At 34.5% G+C, this 26,678-nt stretch overlaps 1 protein-coding gene across 4 annotated transcripts in view; it reads left to right on the forward strand.

The window, feature by feature from the left end:
* Positions 1 to 26,678, forward strand: part of NBEA (neurobeachin) — a 448,312-nt gene that overhangs the window by 120,484 nt on the left and 301,150 nt on the right. For all 4 annotated transcript variants that reach the window (XM_062487643.1, XM_062487641.1, XM_062487644.1 and 1 more), the window contains exons 12-24: positions 865 to 1,017; positions 1,756 to 1,924; positions 10,082 to 10,161; positions 10,835 to 10,897; positions 11,005 to 11,102; positions 12,868 to 12,960; positions 16,576 to 16,684; positions 18,701 to 18,782; positions 18,995 to 19,118; positions 19,424 to 19,616; positions 19,868 to 20,890; positions 22,755 to 22,972; positions 24,454 to 24,607. In XM_062487643.1, the coding sequence (XP_062343627.1) occupies positions 865 to 1,017; positions 1,756 to 1,924; positions 10,082 to 10,161; positions 10,835 to 10,897; positions 11,005 to 11,102; positions 12,868 to 12,960; positions 16,576 to 16,684; positions 18,701 to 18,782; positions 18,995 to 19,118; positions 19,424 to 19,616; positions 19,868 to 20,890; positions 22,755 to 22,972; positions 24,454 to 24,607 (2,559 nt within the window). The remainder of the gene's footprint in view (positions 1 to 864; positions 1,018 to 1,755; positions 1,925 to 10,081; positions 10,162 to 10,834; positions 10,898 to 11,004; positions 11,103 to 12,867; positions 12,961 to 16,575; positions 16,685 to 18,700; positions 18,783 to 18,994; positions 19,119 to 19,423; positions 19,617 to 19,867; positions 20,891 to 22,754; positions 22,973 to 24,453; positions 24,608 to 26,678) is intronic.

Consider the following 26,678-nt stretch of genomic DNA (forward strand, 5'->3'; position numbering starts at 1 on the left):
CCCAGACTGTACTTACAGCATTAAAAATCATTCAAAAATTGAATCACAGAATAATTTAGGTTGGAAAAGACCTTTAACATGGAGTCCAACTGTTAACCCAGCACTGCCAAGTCCACCACTAAACTTTGTCCCTCAGTGCTACATCTACACATCTTTCAAGTACCTCAGGGATAGTGACTCTACCCCTTCCCTGAGCAGCCTGTTCCAGTGCTTGACATTTTGTGGAAAATGCAAGAAGGATGGTTAGATTTTTTTACCATTTATTCATCTGTTAATTTAGTATACAAAGAAGTTTACCAAAGTCCTCATGCCACGTTACTACATCAGAGAAGGTCTCGAGAGTGATTTTTATGCCATATGCTATGAAACTGAAAAAGTCCTGAAATTTGAGGAAACCATGAACCCAACTCCTTCAAATGCTTACTTAAGAAACAAAAGCAAGTCTCCCAGTAATGTGTGTTCACACACTGAGACAACCAATTTCAGGAAGACACTTCTTTAATTTAAAAATACATATGGACTTCAGATGAGGTTCTCAAAAATTGTGCTGTAAAATGTAGAATCCTGACTGTATTCTAATAAGATGAAAATAAACCAAACTAATCAAAATGCCAAAAAAACCCCCAAAAAACAAAGTTATTGATGAATATTTTAACCTGTTAAATGTAGCTATTAGAAAGACCATTAATATTGTTAAAAAACATAAACTGCCTTCATATTCAATGACATCAAATCATTAAAGGCTGCACATATTTAGTAATGATGGGGTAGGTGAAGGTACTGCTTCATAGTTCTGCTATAATTATATTAAAGAAGAAGATTTTTTTTCTTTATCTTCTTTTTCTTTCTGATTATTTTCCCCAGTCATCTAGAGTTCATATAACCAGAGCAGTTCTGGAACAATTTTTGTCATTTGCAAAATATTTGGATGGATTATCTCATGGAGCACCTCTACTGAAGCAATTATGTGATCACATCCTTTTTAATCCTGCTATCTGGATACATACACCTGCAAAGGTAATGGTACACTTGAATAATGTTATGACTCTCCTACAACAAAATTAAATACTGTATATCTTTTATAACATTCTACTTAGGTTTTTTGGTTTTTCTCTTTTGGTTTTTTTTTTATAAACTTGGTAATAGCAGTGATTTTTAGATCATGCAGTCTGTACACAGCATAACTATATACTCCAATATGTTTATAATTTCCTAAAAGCAGTTAAATTATTGCCTAGAGTTCTGTCTGATTCTATGAAAATACTGTTTCAGGAAACCCAGTCCCTTTTTCAATGATTACATTACATTTTTTTCTTACAGATGAAGCAGAAATTTTTGTATTTTTAATTGCAGGCAAAATGTGTTTTGTTGCGTATTAATGTAAACTCTCATTTTAATTCAAACTGTGCATTCCAGTTTGATAAAATAGTATCATTCTTCTCTAGTAATAATGAATGATTTGTTTTCATAAGCAATCATAATTGAGATATGTCAACCAAAGTGAAAAGTGACATTGTCCTAAAAACTGAAAATATATACTTCTGGTATAAAAAGTCAGAATAGAAAACAATCCAATATATTTATCATTACTTAAATCATTCCTAGGTAGCAGGGCAGCCCCTGCCCTAACCAGAGTTGTAATTAGTTTTTCAGGTTCTGTATGTCATATCCAAAGTCTATTCTAAAAAGACCCCTACAGTTTAAGGTTACTAATACAGAGCTTGCATTTATGTGGATGACTGTTTCATTCCTCAGGTGCAGCTGTCTTTGTACACCTACCTGTCAGCTGAATTCATTGGGACTGCTACAATCTACAACACCATACGCAGAGTGGGCACAGTGCTGCAGTTAATGCACACGCTGAAATACTACTACTGGGTGGTCAATCCTGCTGATAGCAGTGGCATTACTCCTAAAGGATTGGGTGAGTGCAACACATAAGGAAGAACATGTAAGCATTTCTCCTGTAGGAAGGTTTGTGATGTACATGTCTTAAAGCTCCTTGGATTTGTAGACACGGAGGTAAATAAATGGCAATAGTTGATACCAGTGGTCATCAGTAGAAGAACTATGGAAGTAGTTTTTTGTGTATCATAAACCCATGCTTATAGTTTGTTTATATGTAATCCCAGAAGGTTCCAACTCTGGTCTCCAGTCACATAGCATATACTTATGAGGGTATACTTTAGGAAACATATTAAAAAGATTGATTTTACTTCTTCTGTAATAAAGAGGAAATATTACATGTATTTCATGTGCCAAAGAAAGCTTTGTGTGGTTTGAGTGATTTGTAGTGTTAAGTGACCTTGAAAACAGAGTGGAAACTTCTGAGATCTCAAAAGCTGTGTTTCCAGTTCAATAATAATTTTTCTCTGTCCTTATAATTTTAGAGATTTATTTAACTTTGCTTAAAGTGATGTGCTTAGCTTAGCACAAGAGGTACTGAATGACAGCACCAACAAAATGCAATAATGGATACTGGTTGAACGCTGCAAGTTACAGCTGTGTATTAACCAGAGTAAATCATTCTAATCGTATACATTCTGGCTGTAATTCCATTACATTTAGCTATCTACTTTTGTAAAGCAGGAAGGATCTGGCTGAAAGTCTCTTTTTAAATAACTGATAAAGGAGAATTTATTAATTATTTTTATTGTGTAACTATTAATGTCATGCTGAGAAATTGAATAATTGGGGGATGTGTTTGGTACTGTCACATACCCAAATATTCAAGAGTATTACATGCCTAACATGTTACTTATTGGGTAATTCTTATCTGTGAGCTGTATGCAGAGGGGATTCCCTCAATTATATATTTTTTTTCATAAATAAAACCAGAATTACTTCTGGTAAGTAATTTTCCTAGATTAGGTGTCCTAAGAGGCAATGAATTTTCTGAAAATCACAGAAGGAGGTGCTCTAGGATCTCAAATGACATTTATAGTTCTTATCTAGTATAATATTCGATGAAGAATAGTCTTCAAAAATTATTAAAATTTATTTTCTAATACTGAACAAAAGCCCACTTTTCTCTGTTCATTTAAATGAAAGATTTGAAATCCTAGGTAATGAAAATTACCTGTGCTGGTTACTTAATTAGCTTGAAATCTTCGTCAGTGATAAATTTTATTATCTACTTACACTTATTCTGGATTCCTACTGCCAAAATAGAATTAACTTCTTTTTTTGGTGCCTGCAGTGAAGATGTCTCCTTCTGAGCTAGATGTCTGCTGATTCTGCACAGTGGAATGCAGGGGTCAGTTGCCTTTATACAGGTCTCTAGCATCATTGTAGTCACAGTGGGGCATATCCCACCTGCCTTTCAGAATGATGCAGGTTTCCTGTATATCCAACACCAAATCTGCTTGTTTTGGGTAGATATTTTACAAACTTTATGGCATGACAACTTGGACTGTAAGTATGTTTAGGAAGCTGTGCCTTAACCTCTGACTGACAGGCACTTGAGAAATGCTTTGTTTGAAATGTAGTTGCTTCCTAGACTGTGTTGTCTTTATTGATTTATTTTATTGATTATTCTTTTATTGATTATGCTCCACTAACCTCTGTGGGAGGTTAGAAGCTGGTCTTATGTGGGAACTACACTGTTGATGTCTGAATTTAGGGTGAGCTAAATCCTACTCTGGAAGTGGCTTTATCCAGATTCACACTTTCACAGATCTGTTCTGTTGAGGTTTACACTGCTATGCTGCACAGGTACAGTTTTACCATCAGACAAATTAACTGTATCTGAGATCAGTGAGGAAGTGGGATGTTTGTAACTCAGATGATCAGTTTATATGCGTTGTGTTTGTGAATAAGCTTCTGTTGTGAGGTGAAGTTTTCACGTGTCAACCATATTTACAGCTAGATAGAGACTTGGAAAATTCCTCAACTAGCTTGAGAGTGGAAGTTTGATAATACAGCCTATTTGTTATGACTGAGATTATTTTTTTAACTTTTTTTTCTAGTATATTTGATTAAATTTTTGAAAAAATCCTGTGCTTCTCGGTCATGGTAATGCTACGTGATACTTTGAAAATGTATTGCATATTACAGACTGCTTCCCTCTGGCTAGGTTTGCTCTTTTGTGGAGTCAGTGATATTTCTTTCTGTAGGAAGCATGGATTGTTTTATCATGCCCATATCTGCCTCTTTGCAGTCAACTGTATTTTTTGAGTATTTGCATGTGTAATGCCAGTTTCATAGCTTCAAAAATCATATAATATGTTCATTGAAATCTGAACAGAAGGCATGAGGTACACAAGGATACACAGTTAGGAATGAGAAATTAATCAGTTAATTCTAAATTAAGCATAGTTATGGCTGGTTTACATCCCTACCTTTTCTTTCATTTAGAGTATAGTACGTTCACCTATCATTTGTGTCAGTTCCAGACTAAGATTTTTTTTTTTTTTAAACCTGGAAGGCAACCAGGTCAGTCCCTGAAAGGTAATCAGGCAGTGTAAATTAGTGGGTGCTTGGTGCAGCAGATTGACTACAAAAAATCAAAATTTCTAAGGCCTTCATACAGTAGTTGGGAAGATGCTTTATAAACCGAGGCCATGCATATTTTCAAAAAACATAGATCCACTATATCTGAATTTTCTCATTTTGTCTTTAGTTAGTTTTATAGATAAACCTGACTTTTTGAAAGCTGAATGTCTTCTTTCTTCCTTGTTCCTTATCTTGCTTCCCTGCAGAAAGCCCTGTGTAATTGATAGAACTACAAAGAATTGGTCATTTCTTTTCTAAGAGTGGCTTGTGTTGCAATGAGGAATGTCAGCTTATCAGAGAGGAGGATCAGGAGGATCTGATAGCAACAGATGTGCAAACCCAACACAACCAAGCACAGCTATGGAGTTTTCTCCATGCAAATCAGCACTGGGACTTTTTTTGCTATTATTTCACAGATTAGTTGTGTCTCTGACTAATAGAGCTGTAATAACTGTGGTGATTTGCAAGCAAATGACAGTGAAAATATAATTGCTGAGGTGATATGTTGCTAAATTTAATTTTATATTAACTTCATTTCATAAAATATTTTTTATTAAATCCACATTAGTTGCTAGCAATTGATAAAATTCCTGAAAATATTAAAAAATATTTAATCACCTATTTGTTGTACCACTTTTTCTTTACCAGAGGGTTTTTGAACATTGAGTGGAGGTCTGGCTGATTCATATGGCTTACAGTCATTGAATACAATCCTAGAAGTAGCTGTAGTTATTACACTTAAGGCTTTTTTATTTTCACCTTGTTTTCAGCATCTCATAACTTCACCAGTCCCAATAGTTCAAAAAAGGTAACTCTTTCAGGATTTTGTCTTTGTGTTAATTTTTATTAGCTTGCCTGCAGCCGCTACTGCCAGAATTTTCATAATTTGTTGAAATGGAGAATAATGTATAAAAAAATTGTTAAAGTAAGAAAGTTGCAGTGTAAAAATACAGTTATGTAAAATTTAAAGTTGCTGCATTTTAAGTAGGATTTGATATCTCAAATTTGAAGAATAGAACCCATTTTCTATAAGCATTAATTTTAATGTACAAAACAGAAAAATGTCAGCATGTGAGTAAATTGCAGCTGGAGTTCTAGACTGACTTGACATGAGACTTTTCAAATTTGGAGAAGACTTCACTAGAAATCATGCCAATATCTACAATTTGTCAGCATGTGCTGAAGTGCCTTCAGATTATTTGCTGTCATATTAGGAAGTAAGCTTATTCATGCAGACATTTCAATACTGTGATGTTTTCTTGTCTTCAAGGCATGTTGTCTTTTATGTGGAGATACTAAAACACATTTTAATATTAGTAGTTTCTTTTACTATTACTTGCAGATAGTTACTCTCCTTCAGGGTTTTATTGCCTTCCCCTGTGGAGGTATAAATGCTTTTTTAAAGAAAAAATTTAATAAAAAAAAATTGAAGGCTCGGATACTTATTTTAAATTTGTTTTTGTATCTTCTCTGTCATTATTGGTTTCCTGTTTCACATTGGTATTTCTTCTTAGATTCAGAATACTGAATTCATATTTGTATCTCCATTTCCTTCTGAGGTACTGGAAACACTGTTTCAGAGTGTAAAAGTACCAACTTGATCCTTAATTATTCTTAGCAGATTTTACATTTTAGATGTAGCTTCACATAGTGGAGACAAGTCTGTTTAAAATTATGAGTTGCATTTTCTTCTGATGTTGTTTGTTTCAATACTTTTTACAAAGACCTTAAAAAGTCAAAATAATCTCCAATGAAAAGAATCTAAATTTTATTATTTATTTTTTAAACTTAGATTGTGGTTATAGCTGTTATCTTGATTTGCCACATGCATGCCTTTATATTTTGTTAAATCATACAGAATAAAGATAATAGGAATACCCAGCAAATACTACAACAAAGCAGACAATAGAGTGAAAATTATTTAAAAGATATAGCTTCTTTCTGTATTTATTGCATTTGATGTTGCGTTGGAACTCAACATAATGAGCTCAACTTGATGAGCAGGATCATCAAATGCATTTGCTGGTGGCCCTGTGCGGGACACCCCAAGAGTCACACCTTGTCATACCTGAGAGCATTGTCCCAGCTCTTCAAGTCAGGCAGGCTTGGTGCTGTGACCACTCCCCTGGGAAGCCTGTGTTGAATGAGAGAAGCGTGCATTTAAGTTCCCAACTACTGTGTGGTTTAGCTCATTCCTGAACTGAATGGCCAAGCACTTCTGTCTCTACTGGTGTTTCCTTTGTTCTTCACACTCTAGCTCTCAATGAACACTACCTTTATGAGTAGTATGTATCCTTATTGAGACTGCATGGTGGTTAAAGTGCAAGTTAATATCATGCTAAATAGTTTTCAAGAATGTTTTTCATGTCCAATATTTTTGAACATGAGCTGTGGAAGTGGGAATGAAAAGCATTATTATGGGGAGAAAGTAGCTATAGTTTTTTAGTTTGTGGATAGAAAAAGTTCCACAGAGTTGTTTCAAGAGCTGGGTTATAGAAGAACTCAGTTCTTCTTAGATTTACAGCAGAGAGAAAATCAAGTCCTCTGTGATACACATATCATGTGATGTTATTTATGTGTGCATGGAGATCAAATTCTGCTATCTCTGTCATGTTTTATTAATTTAAGGAGTGGAAGAGTCATGCTTTTTACATACTAAAAAAAAATCAAAACAGATGGGAGAGTGTTACATTTGGTTAGTGGTAGATCTAACAACACAATTTTATTTCTGAAGACAGAATTAGAGATTGTTATTTCTGTTATCCAAAGCTCCTGATTAGGTTTTTTGGGGGTTGTTTTTTTGTTTGTTTGTTGTTTTTTCCACAGCACTACTGATTGTACTTAACTCTGTGAATATGTTTACTTATTTCCTCTTATTTACTTCTGGTTTATGCCCTTATAATTCTCTATACTGCAGGGATGAATTGGATAAAATTATAATTTTTTTTTACATTTATTTTTGTCTGGGTAAAGCTGGCTAAGTGTTATTATGTGTGTATATTTTAAAAAATCTGACGCAAATGATGGGCTCTGTGAATAATACATACATTAAAAAAAACTAAAAGCAGGAAATGCTTTAATGACTCATCCTCGTGTGGGATAAGGGAGGCATCTTTCTCTTTGCCAATTAAAAACAATGTTACTATTTTGTATTAGGGATTTATGGTTGCTCTACCAGATCCTCAAAGGATTGTCTTCATATCTGATCTAATTTGAGATTGGTTTTAGTCTTTAGCAGTGCAGACTATCAGTGTCTGAGTGATGGTGACACTGAATGGTCTAGATGCAGTGATAGGCACAGAAATTCAAGGACAATAAAAAAACTGCTTTGCAATGTTTGAGTTGAAAAACAGGATTTACTTGTCTGCCTCGGTGTATGTGTGGCTAATGTATGCTTTTTTATTATAGGATAAATTGCACCATTGTTTGGTCAAGAATACATTTTTTAAAATAAATCTTCAACTAGGAATGAAGTCGTTTTATTAGTAATGAAGTAAAAAACTGATGATATAAAAATTATAGTGAAAAATCTGCTTGAGGTAGCTTTAGAACTTCCTATTTAATTAATTCTACTCAGCCTGTGTCAGATGATCATTACATCATACTGCTGCAGTCCTTTCTTCCATTCTTTGTAGCTGTCTGGTGGTTGCAGTGCCTCCGGTTTCTCCAGCCCGTATTACTTTTCCTTGCCAGTTTTTGAAACTCATTTTTGAAACTAATGAAGTCTTTTGGGTAGCAGCTGTCCCCTTTTTCTGATTCTAGAGCAGTGAAGCTTCCTGACCCAACTAAAATGCAAGGAATAAATAGTACTAGAGGACTGAAGGGAAAACTACACTTTACCTGCTTGGCACATAGCCTGCAAGCAACAAGTCCTTTGGTATCCTTTGCATGTTGAAGAACCTTTTTCAAGGTTGTCACACATTTCCAGGGAAATGTGATACTACATGAAGAAGTCGTATAAAAGTCATGTGTCTTTGAAGAGGTTCCCAGTTAAATTGGGATATCTTCTTTTTGGCATGTTCTTAAAATTTCTGCTGTAGAAATGTTTTGCAGACCTCTCCATTGCCTGTATTCTGATTCCATAATTGCAGTCTTTCAAGGAAAAAAAAAAAAAAAAAGACAATTTTATTTTTTCTGTCCTGGTTTTCAGATATTGTCAGATATTGAATCCCAATAAGGTGTAGGAGGAAAGAGGGTGTACAAAGAAAGAAACTTCTGTGCTGTAGTTAGGGAAATTGAATCTGCAATTAAATTAGGGGAGGAAATAGCTAAATTATATAAAAATGTAATATCTATAGATTTATTAGATAAAAATAGCTTGTTGATAACAAGCACACAATATTTAAAATTCATGCAATATTTAATATAATTGCACCTAGTACAAAAAAAGAAATCCAACTGACTTCCGTTTTTACAGTGGAAAACAGATGTTTCATGATGCTACCAGAATTAATCAGTACAAAGTAGTCTTGTATCTTTGAAGCCTATCTGATAGACCTTTTTACTACAATACACTTAGTGTTTTTACAAATAGTGAGTGAGGAGCTTGAGACTTATTTGCTTTTTTCTGAAGAGTACATAGTTCTCTTTCCACTCCTAAACAGGGAAGAAATCTTGAGTCTATTAGCCATTCTTTTTGTTCCTCCTAGTGAAACAAACATACCTTCCCTTAAGGTTTTCCCTTGCTGCAGACTTGAATTACTGTGTGTAAAGCAGCAGCTTCACTTCAAAAAGCATCACCAAAGTAAATTAGAAAATCTTCATTAAAAAGTTGCATTCATCTAGACTGGAAATAATAATGAGAAATAGACTGTTCTTAAACTTTCGATCTGTGTTTATCAGTCCAAGATGAAATGACTTATGGAAAAATAATTTAAGTTGCATTTATTTTTACTGAACAAAATTTAAGACTGTCTATGCCATGCATTGTCTGAAAAGCAGGGAGTTAACAAAAAATTTCCAGTTCAACTTAAATATTTATGAAAAAGGAGAGTGGAAAATGCAATAGATATAGTTTCAAATTACTATGCTATCCAAGCTCTGGCTTTTTTAGATCTTTGTGTTATCATAGTATACTTCATCAGGCACAGTTGTTTAAAGTATTCTGGATTACATTTCTTTTCCTGGTTTAAATTGAATATTTTCTTTAGATAGTAGTTTCTCTTTGGTTAAATGGCTTGCTGCAGGTAATGGCTACCACTAGTATTTCATAAATCCTTTCTCTGTTGGTTTTCATTTAGATGGTATTTAACATATTGGTTTAGTCATTCAAAGATGTTTATCACATATTACTGTCTATCTATTACTATCACCTTATTATGGTCTTTCATCTTCCCGTTTCTCTTAAAAAACTAAGTAAAATATAATATGGATTTCTTTTTCTCCAAATGTAATATCACTTATACTTAAATATATTGTGTTGAAAAACGTGATTCTGAAAGGTTATGATTTATATCATTTGCAAATATGAACTTTTATGTAAGAGTAGAGTACTAAATCTGTTGTAGGAACTGTGATTTCCTTAGGAAGCTGCAGTGATTAAAGGAATTAGTTTATATTTAAAAGTGCTATATTTTGTTTCTTCCAGATGGTCCTCGGCCCTCTCAGAAAGAAATCATATCATTAAGGGCATTTATGCTTCTGTTCTTGAAACAACTTATATTGAAGGTAAAATGGTCTGTTCCAGAGTGGAAATGTTGATATTTTTATATGCTTGTAATAGTATCTTTCATAGTAGAAAATCAGTAATACCTGTCCAGTATTGAGTCTTTTTCTGGTTAATTTAATGTTTGTGCACATCCTGCTAATCAACAGAGAAGTAGCAAATCCATAAAAAAGTTTCTAATAACCTCACCAAAGTATGCTATGTGTATTTTATCAAATGTCTAATATATGTATATTAAATATATAAACTGTGTTTTAAATTAATTGTCATATTTAAAAAAATATATAGCTGATTATTGCTTTATCCTTCTTGTTGGTTCTACCGCAGGTACAAATGGTGCAGGACTCTGTGTTACAGCTGAATGCTACTCTTTGAGGGATGATCTGCCATTTGAGATTAGACTGAAAACCAGTATTTTCTGTTCTTTCTTCCAAACTGGAGAAGTAATAACAATAGTTTGTAGTATCTGAGGGCCCACACTAAAAGAATCTGACCTTTTACTGGTTTGAACTGTCAATGTGATAAAGAAAAGCAGTATAATGATAGAGAGAATTTAGTCTTTTAGGTTTAAATAAAAAAGATGTAGGATTATTTGACTAGGTCCAAGGTTTGCTTATCCAGACCTGAGGAATGCATTTTTTCTGAATAATGGCCCTTCTTTTTTTTTTTCCTTAGGATCGGGGAGTGAAAGAAGATGAGCTGCAGAGCATATTAAATTACTTACTAACAATGCACGAGGTACATTTTGTAATTATCTACCTTTTATTCTAATTAATTGTACCAGCTCTGTGGGAAGCTTCTTGTTGAAGTTAGTTTATAGAATAACATTGGTGCTTGTCATACAGGATGAAAATATTCATGATGTGCTGCAGCTGCTAGTGGCACTAATGTCCGAACATCCAGCATCCATGATTCCTGCATTTGATCAGAGAAATGGGATACGGTAAGACAGTGAAGTGAGAAAATACCTTAGAAGTAGTTCCAGTATCAGCACTCTCCAGTTTGCTTCTTTTTCACATAAATATCACACTTGCTGATCTTTTAAACTTCAATTTCATTAATTTAGGATTTACTTTTTGACAAAATGAGTGATTTCAACATGTTGGAGTAAAAAAAGAATTTCCATTTAAGATTATCATTATGATGTTTTAAAGTTAGCTGTGCTGTTTTACTTGCTTCTCAATCTCAAATAGAATGTGTAATTAACAAGATGCATCAAATAGCTGTGTATCTGTCTCAGAATAATTTTTAATATTCTTCTTTGTATGTTTAACCCTCTCTGGGGAGAAGAAGAAAAAAAGCCCCGAGAAATTGTGCCCTGGCCTCTCAAATTCTGTCTGAAAAGAGTGGAATTAATGTGTTTATCTGTTTGTCTGTAGACTTAACTGATAATTCCCAAAAAGTGTTATTTTGGGGTGTGGAGGGGGGGTTGTGGTTTATGCCTAGTTTGGTAATATATATTTTTTTCAGGTACTATTAATTTTCATGTTAATAATTTAATATTTACTATGAAATTTTATTTTGTGCTGTTCTGAAAATGCTTTTGAAAATGGAAGTGGCTTGCTAAAGGGAAAAAAATCCCCCACAGTATCTACTACCTGGTAGATTCAAGCTCCGTTTTGCCTAAGTGCTAAGATCTTTGTACAAAGATATGTACTTAAAATTGTTTGACAGAAGGGAGGACTCATGGTTAAGACTTTGCTATAGGACTGCCTATAGTTTGCATTCAGAATTCTATCCCTGTCATTTTTATGAAGAAGGGTAAGTCTTCTAAATTTGACTGGAGACATCTTTATGTAACATTTGTGATACTGATATTGAAAGTGTTTGAGGGTGCAGTCTTTGTTTGAAAGTCTGTGTTGTAGCAGTGGGGAGAATGCCCAGAATTACAACTTTAAAGTGTTTAAGAAAAACAAAACACCCCCAAAGCTTTATATAAAATAAGGGGCTCATTTGCCTAAGATGTCAGAGGACAAAAGCTCAAGAGGTCATGTAGTAATAGCAGAAGTAATTTCAAAGGAGGAAAGTACTGTCTGAAAAAGCACTCTTTAGTAGAGAAAGATTAGAAAGAATGGCTAAAAGCTGAAGCCAAGCTAATTCTAATGGGAAACTAAAATATAAATTCAAAAATTTGTTGCAGAACAGTGCAGGGCAAGGGTAATGTTTTCTGTCTCTTGGTAACTTGAGATCAAGGCTGGTTTCCTTTTTGACAGACTGCATAATCTGTGCTTAAATCTATCCTATTAATTAAATATTTAGTAATTAGATAAGTTAATATTTGAGGAACCTTTTTTTTTTATATAATCCAGAATTTTGAAGCAGAGGGTGTAATGAAAGGAGATTTTCACTGGCATCCAGGTGCTCCAGGATATGACTTTATGTGTTCCAGTCTGCTTCTCTTGTCCTAAGCTACAGCTGCTCAGACTGTCTTTTATTTGGTTGTTCCAAGAGAGAGGTATAGGATAAGCAGTACTTTACTGCTATAAAACGTTGAACTACACCATGTCTCCAACCTCAAGACTTCATAGTTGAATTTTTATGCTACACTTGGTTCTTTCAGTATATCCTATTTTCTGTAAATTGTTATTTTTATTTATTTATTTATTAATAACTACCCTTGATCAGTGAAATACAAGCTATATATGTGATGTTTAGTAATGCAATCTATATATGTGATGTTTGAGCTTGAATTTGTTTTTCTGTTTTAGAGTAATTTATAAGTTACTGGCTTCCAAAAGTGAAAGTATATGGGTGCAAGCTTTGAAGGTCCTTGGATATTTTCTTAAACATTTGGGTCATAAGTAAGTGTTGTTTTAAAATTTTTGGAGTGGTGTATTTAAGTTCACAGTGCTTCCTGTGTTTCTGTCATGATTACTGTATATTCTTTGTCAGTCTTTAGAAATTACTTCAGATTATTAAGTTTTCTGATCAATAATTTGTACACTGTTAGCTTTATAAATCTGATAATTTTTTTCCAGTTAACTTGCTGTGATGCTTGAAACAATACATTGGTTGCCTTTCAGATATATGATATACTGAAACTCAAATCTGAAAACAAGGGAAAAACATTTTCCAGAAATACATCTTATAACTACGTATTGCATGTTCAGCTAAAGTTAACAGAAAACAGATGAGTGTGATCTAAAATATGCTTCTGGAATTGTCAGTGTCATTGCAATAAAATTTCCAGGGCAGCGCTTCTAGAAATAGTTTTAGAAGGATGGGAAAAATGAAATAGAATATTTTATTGACATGGGAATGTTTCAGAAGGAAAAGCAGATACATCAAGCAAGTGGTGTTTAAAAAAAAATGTGGTAAGGACATATCTCTGTGCAAGAAATATCACATAGAAAATGTGGCAGCAAGAAATATTCCCATTTAAAAATACCTGATGTCATTAAATGGGTTTACTTAGTCTGATCTTCCATATTACAGTGTCAAGAAAGCAGTAACAATAATGCAGTGCTGCTTAGCCTGCTGTTGCTCATTTTTCCCCTTCTACATGTGGTGTTAAGATCCCTGCTGGGATTAGCCCAAAATGGCATTTTAGTGGGAGGCTGTGTATTATAAAAATTAACCACATGCTTCACAAGAGACTTCATCATGTAAGCCTCATTTGAAAGGAAAGGAGGTAGGAGTCCAGCCAGAGTGTGGTATTGCTAGAAATGCTTTTCTCAGTAAGATCAATAAAGCATGACTGTATAATTGAGAGACCGTTAGCTGAGAATATGCTTCTAAATGGGATTTTTCCTTTGGGATCCTGTAAGTTGAATACTGTTCTGGGAATTAATAAAGCAAATTGATAGTCCACTCAAGAATCTCCAAGGACTTCTCAAACATTACTTAGTAAAAGTCATTCACATTGATATGAGTTGGATTAAGTATGATACACCAGATTAAGGTTTGACTTGTCAGAAGCCTGGCTGTATCCAGATAAGTGCATTTGTTTAAAATATTTATCACTTATCCTGAAAATCGAGTAGCAACCTGTGTCCTGGAGTGCATCAGGCACAGCATCACCAGCTAGGCAAGGGATGGGATTGTCCTGCTCTGCTCTGAGCTGGGGCAGCCTCACCTCCAGTGCTGGGAGCAGTTTTGGGTGCCACAATATAAGAAAGACATTAAACATTGGAGAGTGTTCAGAGGGAGAGCCACAAGGATGGTGAAGGGCCTTGAGGAGAAGCCACATGAGGAATGGCTGAGGTCACTTGGTCTGTTCAGTCTGGAGGAGACTGAGGGGAGACCTCACTGCAGCTACAGCTTCCTCGAGAGGGGAAGAGAGGGACAGGCACTGATCTGTGCTCTGTGGTGACAGTGACAGGACTCAGGGAAACAGCATGAAGCTGAATCAGAGGAGGTTTAGCTTGGGTATCAGGAAAAAGTGTTTCAGCACCAGCCTGGCAGAGTTCAAGAAATGTTTGGACAATACTCTTGGGCACAAGATGTGACTCTTGGGGATGGTGCAATGCAGGGCCAGGTGTTGGACTCGGTGATCCTTGTGGGTCCCTTCTTACTCAGCATAATCTATGATTCTATGGTTACAAAAAATGAAAGGAGAATTTTCAGAAGCTGAAATTTTAATTTAACATCTACTTGCAATTATGGATATATCAGTGTAGTTTCCATTGTTGAGTGAATATATATACTTAGCAAAAATTAACTTTATTTTTCATGTAATTGGAGTGATTGAAATCCCTTGAATACTCTGTGTAACTTTCAAATTTTTAACTTTTTATACCTCTGAACATCTGCAAATGTGCATATTTTATGTAGATTTTAGCAAGTAAAAATGCCCTTCAATTTCATGTTTTGCAGCTATTGCTTGTGCCTTTTTGTTCACATACATATACGTGCATATGCATGACTTTATAAAATGGAAGTCAACCACAAAAATTATTAAGTACTTGTATTCCTGTTTCACGGTACAGGAAACAGACGCTGCACTGTAATACACTGAATCAGAATCGCACAAAGCGATGCTACATGATTTATGAAATATAAACCAATACAATATTGCTAACAAATGTGTAGGTACCACACCAATTACTGTTGCTGCAGTTCATATATACACGCATCATTGATGAAGCTACAGAGTAAGAAGTGATTGATTCTCAGAAATGACCAGTAATATGTTAGATGAGAGCCTGAATAACTTAATTGATTTTTCTTTGTAATTTGTGATGATAGACTACTTTGTCTAACTTTAACAGCTGACAAAATCCTGGTTTTCTCCTTCTCTGCCATATTTGATTCTTTCTATGCCACCCCTTGAAATAATGGTTGTTTACCTTTGGTTTTTACCCATATATTTAAATCTCCCAATGGATTTCTACTTCCACCTGCTAAATCATACCTTAAAAGGTTGAATACCTGAAGGTTTTCTCATAAGTAACTCATGAACTCCCTTCTGTACATGGAAAAGTACACAATGTTGTAAGTTGTTGACACCCTCTTTTGTGGTACTTACTTTGAAAATTAGAAAATAATCTGTAAATTTCGAAAGTTCTAGAATGAACCTATATAATTTGTATTATTTTCACTGGTAATCATGAAAATGCAGTTTCTTAGCCTTTGAATGCATATTTTTTTTTAATAAATGTTGCATTATTCAATTTAATTTTTTTTCTTCTGCTTTAATATAGATCATTATTTATTTTGAAAAATTATTTTTATTTCATATCCATTATAGTAGTAGGTAAATTTAATGATGCATAGTATGAGAAGCACTCTATTTGTGATGTTATATCCCATTTTAAAAGGGTGGGGTTTAGGGGCCAATGTAATTCATTGATGTGAGCTGCTTACCTCTCCACTTTTTATGATTTGAATAGTTTTGGAGCCCAGATGTGAAATACACTTCAATCACATAGAATTTCATAACTTTTCAGGATTTTATTTCTTTTTCCTTACAACATGTGTTATTCTAGGATGGAATTATTTTGGCTTCACGAGAGAATGATATATAGAGAAGAAAGGCGGTACTGAAAAATCCAGATCACCCAGTATGGTTGCTTTCCAACCTAACCATTCTGTGGTTCTGAGATTAATGTTGGAAAAAATCAAGCTGGGTTGTCCTGAGTTCTTGTGATGTGACTAATGGTGATAACATTTTAACCAACCTGTGCACATTTTGAACTTTCTTATCCTGAGTAAGGTAGAAGGAGTTGACTTTGAGAATGGTGTATGATTTCTTTTATACAAAAGCCCATCCTAAATACAACGTTGTTTTCCAAGAACCTTTGTATATTTGTACAATTGCATTGTTTGTGGGAAATATCTTAAATATATATAAAATAACAAGCTTGGGAGCTTTTTTGTACACCATCAAGATATTTGGCTTTTGGACTTTATCTTGCATTTACCTAAAATGCTCATCATGCTTGGCATGTGCCTAATGTTTTTGTTTTCTCTTGCAGGAGAAAGGTTGAAATCATGCATACTCACAGTCTTTTCACACTTCTTGGAGAAAGGTTGATGCTGCACACAAACACAGTGACCGTTACAACATATAACACTCTTTATGAGGTACAAATTATTAAATTGAAAGATAGTAGTTTCTGCTGTAAAAAGTATGACTTGAACATGTGTGCTCTATAATCTTGATTCTCAAGACTTTTGAGAAAAATTTCAGAAATTTTGAGAAAGTATTTATTGGTTCACAATGAATTTTGTCATGCTTCAGATGATTTTATGAACAAGGTCATAATATTTACATAGGCTCTATAAAACTTCCCACTTCTGATTGGAAAGATCCTGTTACTTAAGATATTCATCACTTTTCATAAAAAAACCCCAAAATGAACAAAACAAAATCACAACAGATACTACAGACCTACAATTGCTCATACTTCTCCACTGTTTGGAAACTTTTTTCATTGAAATTGAAAATGCTGAAGACAGAGATTTTTCTCTTTTCTTTTTGCTTTTTCAGGTCACTTATTTTAAGTTTACAAAATTTTGAAGAGTGATTTTTTTTTTTCTTTTTTAACCATGCCAAATGATAGCTAACAGCCATTTTTATGTAGCAGATACTGCTTGAGGCAAAGAAGTTTGACCCACAAATAATTCAGCTTTTCTACCAAGTTCTTGTAGAAGCTTCAGTTTTGATTATGAGCAATTTCATAAAAGCAATCAAGTTGGTTGAAATCCTTGTCTTCATGCCTGCACACATAAAGATTATGCCCAATCTTCAATTATTACTAAAATGGTGACTTAGAATAGTCTCTTGCAATTTATGAAAATCTTATGCACTAAAAAGATTTTTAGGGGTTTTTTATCCACAAACAGATTTAATAACTAGATGCTCTGGGTAGGTTCCAGAAAAGGAAAAAGAGACTAGAGGAGCACTTGGTGTTTTCATGGTTCTAAGTCTGAGTAATGTAGAAAATTATTCTCCTATGGTTGAAAAACCTAAACGTCATCTATTTACCAGTGACTTAGATCCAAGTTCTTTTTTGTTGCACATTACCTTTTATGGTTTGGCCACTTGAGCCCTCAGAGTCTAGTTCCTGCATTCAGTTTTCTAAGAGCTTCTCTCATTGATAATCTCAGAAAATTCATAAGTCATTGACAAAATCAAAGTCCTCATGGAGCTCAGCATCCACAGGCATTTACATTTGAAAAAATAGCTAGAGGAAAGGAGAAAAAAGGGGTTAAGTGCTGTAAGTACAGAAGATTTGCTAAAAAACTGATGCTAAGGAGCAGATATTTTCCATATGCTCTCATATAAAGCAATGCCATATTTGCATTTTATTTTAAATATCAATATGTAAAGACCTATTCTAAGATACTGTGTTTATGACTGACATTAGTTTGATTATTTTTTAATGAGAGAGCTCTTCTTTAAAATAAATATTGCTAGTGAAATTACTCTATTTTGAAATGCATTTACTTGAGTGTATTTACTGAGAATTCTGTGTTGATATACTTGAATTTTTAGCTTGTCCTTAAAAATAAAGTTGCATACACACATCCAGTGACAGGTATCCCAGTGTGAAAGGTTTGCAGTGTTGCCTCAATACAGATTAATTAGGCTGTCAGGTGCAAGTGAAGTGACAGGAGACTGCTCTGTCCTGCTCATTTTGTGAAGCCCCAGGATTATTCCTATGGAATGCTGTCTCTGATGCTTACTCTTTACTCTCTGGAGGAAACCAAACCCATTTTTAAGAATTATTTGGTTTGGTTTTGATGAAATTTGTGAGAATAACTGTTGATGTATGTAGCTTATGAAAGATACTTTGATTTGTGAATGTATAACAATATGAGAAAAATTAATGGAATATCTTTAAAATACCATTATTGCATATTTAGGCAATGAACTCAAAGTTTAGGTGATCAGTTATGGTACCACCATGAAAATCTTTATCCCTGCATTAGAGGAATTGCTTTATTCCGTTCTTCAAGATTTAAAATATTTCACCTAATTTTTATATGATGTTGCATGTGACCACAGTAAATGTTCTTAACAAATTTTAAAATTAACAAAGAAATACCATAGTGTTTCATTAAAAATGGTAAAAGGAAGTTAATATTCTGTTTTAGATTTTGACAGAACAAGTATGTACCCAGGTTGTTCATAAACCGCATCCAGAACCAGATTCGACAGTGAAAATTCAGAATCCAAGTAAGGACAATATATTATGCTTGTTTGATAAATGTGTCACCTAGAGGTTGTGGGGTTCTTTGAAATGATGGTTCAGAAAGTGAGAACAATTCATTCATGTATCGTAGATACATATGGGTTTCAGTTACCTCTTACTTTAATGGCTGTCAGCAACTATTTCTTTTTTTAAACGTTGGTAAAGTGCTTTACATAACTAATTTATTCTTTCAAAGTGATTCTTAAGGTGGTGGCAACGCTGTTAAAAAACTCCACGCCAAGTGCAGAGCTGATGGAAGTTCGACGTTTGTTCTTATCTGATATGATAAAACTCTTTAGTAATAGCCGTGAAAACAGAAGGTATGTCAATACAAATAGTATTTTCTCATCATTGATTTCTGAGTAGTAGCAATTTGTTATGCTCTGTGTAGAGTTTTGTAGTCTGCAATAAATATATTTAAAATAAATTTAATGCATTTGCGGTAAAATTTCTTAGTCCAGTAACTGATACTAGAATCTTCTCTATAGTATACTTTAATATTTTTAAGTTTATTGCTAGCATTGGATTGATGTTAAGATATGATGTTCCACCCATCTCAACCATCGTAATGTTAAAATAAAGAAGTTTTGTTTGGATATATTTTGAATTAATTATTTCACTTTAGATGTTTACTTCAGTGTTCAGTGTGGCAGGACTGGATGTTTTCTCTGGGATACATTAATCCTAAGAACTCTGAAGAGCAGAAGATCACAGAGATGGTTTACAACATTTTCCGTATTCTCTTGTACCATGCAATAAAATATGAATGGGGAGGCTGGAGAGTATGGGTGGATACTCTTTCTATAGCCCATTCTAAGGTAAGAAACAGCTTGTATATGTTTGGTTTTTTTTTAAATACTGGTAACACCCAAAGCCAGTAGTAAATAGCAATGTAAGATGTAAGGTGATTTAGTGCCATCTGGTGGCTCTCTCTATTCATGTCAAGATAGCTTGCTTTCTGGTCAAACACTTTATAAGCTGTACTTAGTATGTTCCTAGGAATCTTGCTAGATTTTACCCGGTTCATCTAGCATAATTAATACATGCAATCTGTTCTTTTCTTTCTCAGGTCACATATGAAGCTCACAAGGAATATCTAGCAAAAATGTATGAAGAGTATCAAAGGCAAGAGGAAGAAAACATAAAAAAGGGGAAGAAGGGGAATGTGAGCACCATCTCAGGTCTTTCCTCTCAGACAACGGGAGCAAAAGGTGGAATGGAAATTCGAGAGATAGAAGATCTTTCACAAAGTCAAAGCCCAGAAAGTGAAACAGATTACCCTGTTAATACAGATACAAGGGACTTGCTCATGGCTACAAAGGTGTCAGATGATGTGCTTGGAACTGCTGAGAGACCTGGAGGAGGAGGAGTGCATGTGGAAGTTCATGACCTTTTAGTTGATATAAAAGCTGAAAAAGTAGAAGCTACTGAAGTAAAACTTGATGATATGGATTTGTCACCAGAAACACTGGGAACTGGAGAAAATGGTGCACTGGTAGAAGTGGAATCTCTTTTAGATAATGTATACAGTGCAGCTGTTGAGAAGCTCCAAAACAATGTTCATGGAAGTGTGGGTATTATTAAGAAGAATGAGGAAAAAGATAATGGTCCGTTAATAACTCTGGCTGATGAGAAAGATGAACCTTCTACCAACAATACCTCATTTCTCTTTGATAAGATGCCTAGTCAGGAGGAGAAACTCCTTCCTGAACTTTCAAGTAATCACATTGCCATTCCAAATGTGCAAGAGACACAGATGCATCTTGGTGTAAATGATGATTTGGGATTGCTTGCACATATGACAAGTAGTGTAGATATAACTTGTGCATCAAGTATAATAGAGGACAAAGAGTTCAAGATTCACACCACTTCAGATGGAATGAATAGCATTTCTGAGAGGGAGTTGTCTTCATCATCTAAAGGATTAGAATATGCTGAAATGACTGCCACAACTCTTGAGACAGAGTCTTCTGGTAGCAAAACTGTACCTAATGTTGATGCAGGAAGTATAATATCAGATACAGAAAGATCTGATGATGGTAAGGAGGCAGGGAAGGAGATACGGAAGATCCAGACAACTACCACAACCCAGGTAAATTTCCAGTAGCCATGAGTGTGTCTGATGTAATCACTGCTCAGTGCTGAGGGGGAGATTAATAGTGTGAGATCTGAGAGATATTGGAATATTTCTGTATTTTTATATTTGAGGTATTTCTTAATTTATATGAAAAATGTACATCTTCCAGGCCCATTTTCTTTGAAAATACCATAAAATGAAATCTTTCATGACTATATAGAAAATATATATTGCATATACTATTTAAACAAGTTATTTTCCACTAAAATCAACAATAAACTAAAATGAATTGGTTTAAATATGTGGGCATTGATCTTTCCTTTAAATAATGTTCTTAAAAAGAATTATCAACTGAGCAACCAGCAGAAATTTATCTTCTAGTATCTTTTTTGGGCGCTATGAACTCTTAAGCGGTCCATGGTTAAATATTTTTTCTTAAAATTAAGTTAACTGTAATAAATAAAAAAATGGAAGTAGTTATTAAATAAAATATAAATGGAGAATTATTGTTTTCTTGAATAATGAGAAGTTTTATTTTAGCGTGTTGACAGTAGAACTGGCAGTTGGAATTTTGATTGCTGTAGGTGTGGTAACTGCCTTGTTAGATTTTATCTCCTTGATACCACTGATAATTACTTAAAGAGCAGCCACCTAAGTGAAAACATGTTTCATGTTTTTTTATGCAGTGGTAATGCACATGAAAGCCCATTCTTGCAGATGCAGTATTATTGGTATATAGATACAAGCTCCTCAGTTATGTCACTGTTATGATACCGTTGTTGCTGCCAGCATGAGGCTTACCTGCAGTTGTACCTGAAGGAGAATGCATGTTACCAGAGTTGCTAATCTCAAATTCTCTAAAAACAGGTCTACAGTCATCTCCCTGCTTTATTAGTAAGAAGTAACTATCTTTTATTCAAATGGACTGGAAGAAAGCAAACAAACAGTGTGACAGAGATAGGAACTACTGCTTCTAAGAACAGTTATTGCCTTTATTAATAACAGATCAAATATTGACGGCTCTAAAACTCATTCTTTCCTATATTTCTAACTAGAAAAAAAAGGAAAATACAATTGAAAGCACTATGCAGAAGATTAATGTGAAAAATTAAAATCCTAGATAAGTCTAAGGAAAAAAGAAACTAATCATTTAAAGATAACTCTAAGAAAAACACAGGAAATTTAAGCAATTGTAACAATTTTAGTCCCAAGAGGTCAAATTTTATAAAGGAAACCTTTTCTGCTCTTGAAATACTGGCTACAGGAGATCAAAGTGAGACTAAATAAACAAGAAACTTTTCAGTTCAACTCCAGTGCTATGTCCATTTTTGCATTGCTAACGTAGTTGTTTTGCAAAGTTCTCTTTTGTTTTTTAAATTGACAAAATGGGATTTGGGAGACTAGATGTAATTCTCTAATGATCCTGCTAAAAACACCAGATAAACAAATTGGTTTTGAAAAATGAGGAGCTGTCCAAAAATGCGCATCCCTTGAAGCCACCACTACATAGTTGGTCCATGTTTTCAGTCCAAATTTCAAAGATAATTGTGTTATTAGCCCAAAATATAATTGTTACACATAAACAGTCTTGTCACTCGCCTTGAATGGACTTTTGGTCTGTTCTGTAAGACTTCAAATGAAGAGCCTGAGAGTAAAAGGTGAGTGAGTAGCTGAAAAGGGGGCCAGCCACAGCCCCTCAACACTGAGTGATTCACTTGGAGCAGCTCATCTACTGAAGGATACTACTTGCCTTGGAATGTCAATATCTTCTGTGGTTTATGGACACATTGTTTTATCCTGTCCTTTCTCAGCTTCTGAATTGCATTCAAAAACATACTGCATAAAGTTAACATCATTTTTGAACCTCTCGTTGATGTAGGCAATACAGGGTCGATCTGTCACCCAGCAAGACCGGGATTTACGCGTTGACTTGGGATTTCGAGGAATGCCAATGACAGAAGAGCAGCGGCGACAGTTCAGTCCAGGGCCACGCACAACTATGTTTCGTATTCCAGAGTTTAAATGGTCTCCCATGCACCAGCGGCTCCTGACAGACTTGCTTTTTGCACTAGAAACTGATGTACATGTTTGGAGAAGGTGGGTTGCTGTTTCTTCTTTAACTCCTGATTTGGGTTTCCATCAATAAGGAAAAATTAGGCATGTTGGAGAGGGGATGTTACTGGGATGGAGGGGAAGAAAAGAGTTGGTGTTAGCTGTAGTGCCTCTCTGTATTTTCTACCTTCTGTTTTTACCCCTTGCCATCCTGGAGCAGCTTTGTTTCACAGGTACTAATTCCTGTTTTCTTGAGGAATTGTATAAATACTGAATACCTACAAAAACCTGAACTGCTCTTCCAGCTTATATTTAGCATTAGAATCTACTACCCCTGTTCCAGACAGGATGACTTTTGCTAATGGCCATCTTCCTAATTGATCATTAAAAGAGCTTCTCTACCTGCAAGGTGTATAAATAAAGCCTCTGTCCTATAACTTTTTCTGCAGAAAATTTGTCTATTGACAAATTTTCTTTTGTGTGCCAACTCCTGGTTGGGTTCAGTCTTGGTGATTGTATATTTTATGACAGCAATGTGATTTCCTAGTGTTTTTGTACATTTTGTACGTGTTAATAGAGGTACCCTGTAACTGTAAGAGAGACAATTTACTGTAATTTCCACTACAGAATAATTCATTTTCACAAAATTTGAGCGTAGTTTTATCACAGGAGCAATTTATATTACATTTAATTTCCAGTTTGGTGACCTGTTTTGTGATACTCACTTGGAAATAGACAATTTGATGGTTTGCTTTCAACCAAGTATATGGGAGGGGGTTATATATTGTCTTTAGGTAATGCTTGAAGGTTGAAGTTCAGATTGTATATTTTCAGTTGAAGCCTTTTAATTTTTGTTCGCTGGGTGACAACAAATGTTACTTTGGAGAAAGACCATACTTGCAGACAGAGTATTCCTCACTATTTTCATCAGGGGTTTTATCTTTTTGGGGACTGGTTGTTTGATGGGACTATTGCTCACCAGTTAGGAGTTGTTGAGATTTCGCCTGATCTTACAAGCATTTGTGGCTTGTGGTGCTATTATTAATGCTAGGTTTATTATCAGTTTACAAAGTTAATATTAAATCAAGGTATGGCTATGTTATCAAGTTTCTCCTTTAAAACAGTAGCAGGTGTTATCATTAGGTGTTGTCAAGGGTGCTTCAAATGGCACTGGTGCAGCATGGTGAACTCAATATTAAATAGTTGTTTTCATGCTGCAGAAACAACTCCACTGCTTTCTGCAGAACTGCCTGTGAAGTGAAGTACTGGTTGATGGGAATAAAAGGTTAGAAGATGTTCTCAGCTGAGTATTTGAGTATAATCCTGTGCAAAAAGAGGTAGCAAATAAATTTGTTCGTTAGACTAGCCTTGTTGATAGTTTTAGACAATTTGCATGCAAATTTTTGTAGTCTATATTTTTTCCTTTTTATCAAAGAAACATTCACAGTATGGTTGCAAAGAATGTATTTATCTAATTTTTTTTCTGATTGTTTGTTTTTAATCCATCTTTTCTTCTGTCCTTGCAGTCACTCCACAAAATCTGTGATGGACTTTGTCAATAGCAATGAAAATATTATTTTTGTACATAACACAATACACCTCATTTCCCAGATGGTAGACAATATTATTATTGCTTGTGGAGGAATTTTACCATTGCTGTCAGCAGCCACATCCCCAACTGTAAGTACAATATTTCCACCTAGTGGTCATATTAGAAATCGTTGTTAATAATGCAAACCACTATTTACAGCTGATTCTTCTATAGAGACTCCTGTCTCCTTTCTGCTAATTATTTCAAAAAGTTTAATTTATAATCAAACTGTTGTACTTTGATATGTGGAGTGTTTATAATATTTTGCATTTAAAATGCTAATTTTAACGGAGAAGTTATACCTAGTAAGAATAATATTTCATAGTTATTTAATATTTCATTTAAAGGGATGACCATTAGGATAACGATTCCTGTAAAAAAACAGCATACTTTATGATGTCTGTTCATTGAGATTCATAAACCTTTTTTGCATGGCCACTATTAGTTTGCATACCAAATGAGACCAGAAATCATCTCCTCTCTACTGCTCTGTTTACTTCTTCCTTCAGTAGGTCCCTTCCCCCATATTTAATTTTTTTTTCCATTTTTTTAAATTGAAAATAACTGATTATTTTATCCCCTCAAAGTTGTAAGCTCTTAGCAGATTAAAGCTCCGGTAGGCAGAGTATCATCACTAGAAAGGGAGGAATGTTTTATAAATATTACATTTTTGACAAGAGTAATTTTGTTATTCGAATGGAATGCCTTGACTGTCCATTTAATATCTGTGACTATTTCTTTCATAATAAAGGTCATCTTGAGCAGCCTGTAAAAATTATCTATAATTAATATTGGTCTTTGAAAGGGGAGACAAAGAGACTCCTCTGAAATAATGTAGGTAATAGGCACTGGTGACTGCAAATGTAAAAGCTCAAATATTTTTTCTAGCCATTCAGCAACTGAGATTACTTTTTCTTTATTCTTACTTATAGTTAAAACTTTTTTTTGCAGATTTTGTTTTAATAGTATGAATGTATGGGCTGGCAATTTGCTAAACATTAATGAGATTTTCAGGCAGGCAATTAATGATAAAATGATGTCTCTTTACTGTTTTCACTGTGTTAACTGGAAAAATATTTGCTAACAAAAGTGAAAGACTACAATTATTTTCTGTAGTCACAAGAATACCATTAAGTCCTGACTTTGCAAGTGCTTCATTGTAAATATTGACAAGTATGAGCGAGTACACACTGAGCCATCTTGGAACACAGGCTGCATTATCATTCTTTAAAGGACATTGGGGAATATCAGGGAATATTTTTAAAGCAAACATTTTAGGCATCATTTGAAAATGATGGTATTTTGATATCTCTTGTATAAAAACATAAAACAGGCACAACATTAAATAGGCTGCAGTTCCATTGAATGCTCTTTGTGGCTTTCAACTGTTGTCCTGAATGCAGAACAATTCTATGGAATAATAATTTTGAGGTTCACCATTTCCCTCTATTTTGGATAATATATATGTGTGTGTATGTCTGTATAGGTAGTTACCTGACACAGCTTTAATAGAAACACATCAATTTCTTAAAATATGTGTTAATACTGCCTTGCTCAGTAGCAGTGATTTTCACGCACTCATACAAAAGACCACATTTTCAAATTTGGGTATTGTGCACACATTTCTCCATGGTATGAGGACTGTGTGTATTACTTGAATGCTTAATTTTATCATCTGTCTAGGTCAATAAAAATAAATTGTGGAGTAAAGTAATTCAATTAAAGTTTGGTTTTTGGCTTCAAATTTAATGAACCCTACTGTGGGGAATTTAAAAAGAAAAAAAGATAAGGGATTCTCCTGCCCATTCTACTCTATTCCTGTTCCTCATTGCCATCCATAAAGATTAAAAGGGAGTGGATTTATTCAACACTGTGACAGATATGAAGAGTGCCGCCCATCCTCCCTCCTTAGAGCAGGTGCTCTCCCTGAGTCTTGTTCTGAATCACAGTTTTGAAGGGAGCAGATGCCCTGCCGGGCATCAGACCACTTGTGAATATCCATCATATGATGAATGAAAAGAAGTTTCATACTGATTCTCAGACTTCTAATGCTTGTGCATCCTTGAACTGCTGTGGAGGAGTGGATGGATTGCTGGTTCAGAATATATTTCTTCTCAGTCTTGAAAGGGCAAAGTAGGCCACTATAAGCAATCAGTTACA

The sequence above is a fragment of the Cinclus cinclus genome, chromosome 2, assembly GCF_963662255.1.
Source record: "Cinclus cinclus chromosome 2, bCinCin1.1, whole genome shotgun sequence".
Taxonomy (NCBI): domain Eukaryota; kingdom Metazoa; phylum Chordata; class Aves; order Passeriformes; family Cinclidae; genus Cinclus; species Cinclus cinclus.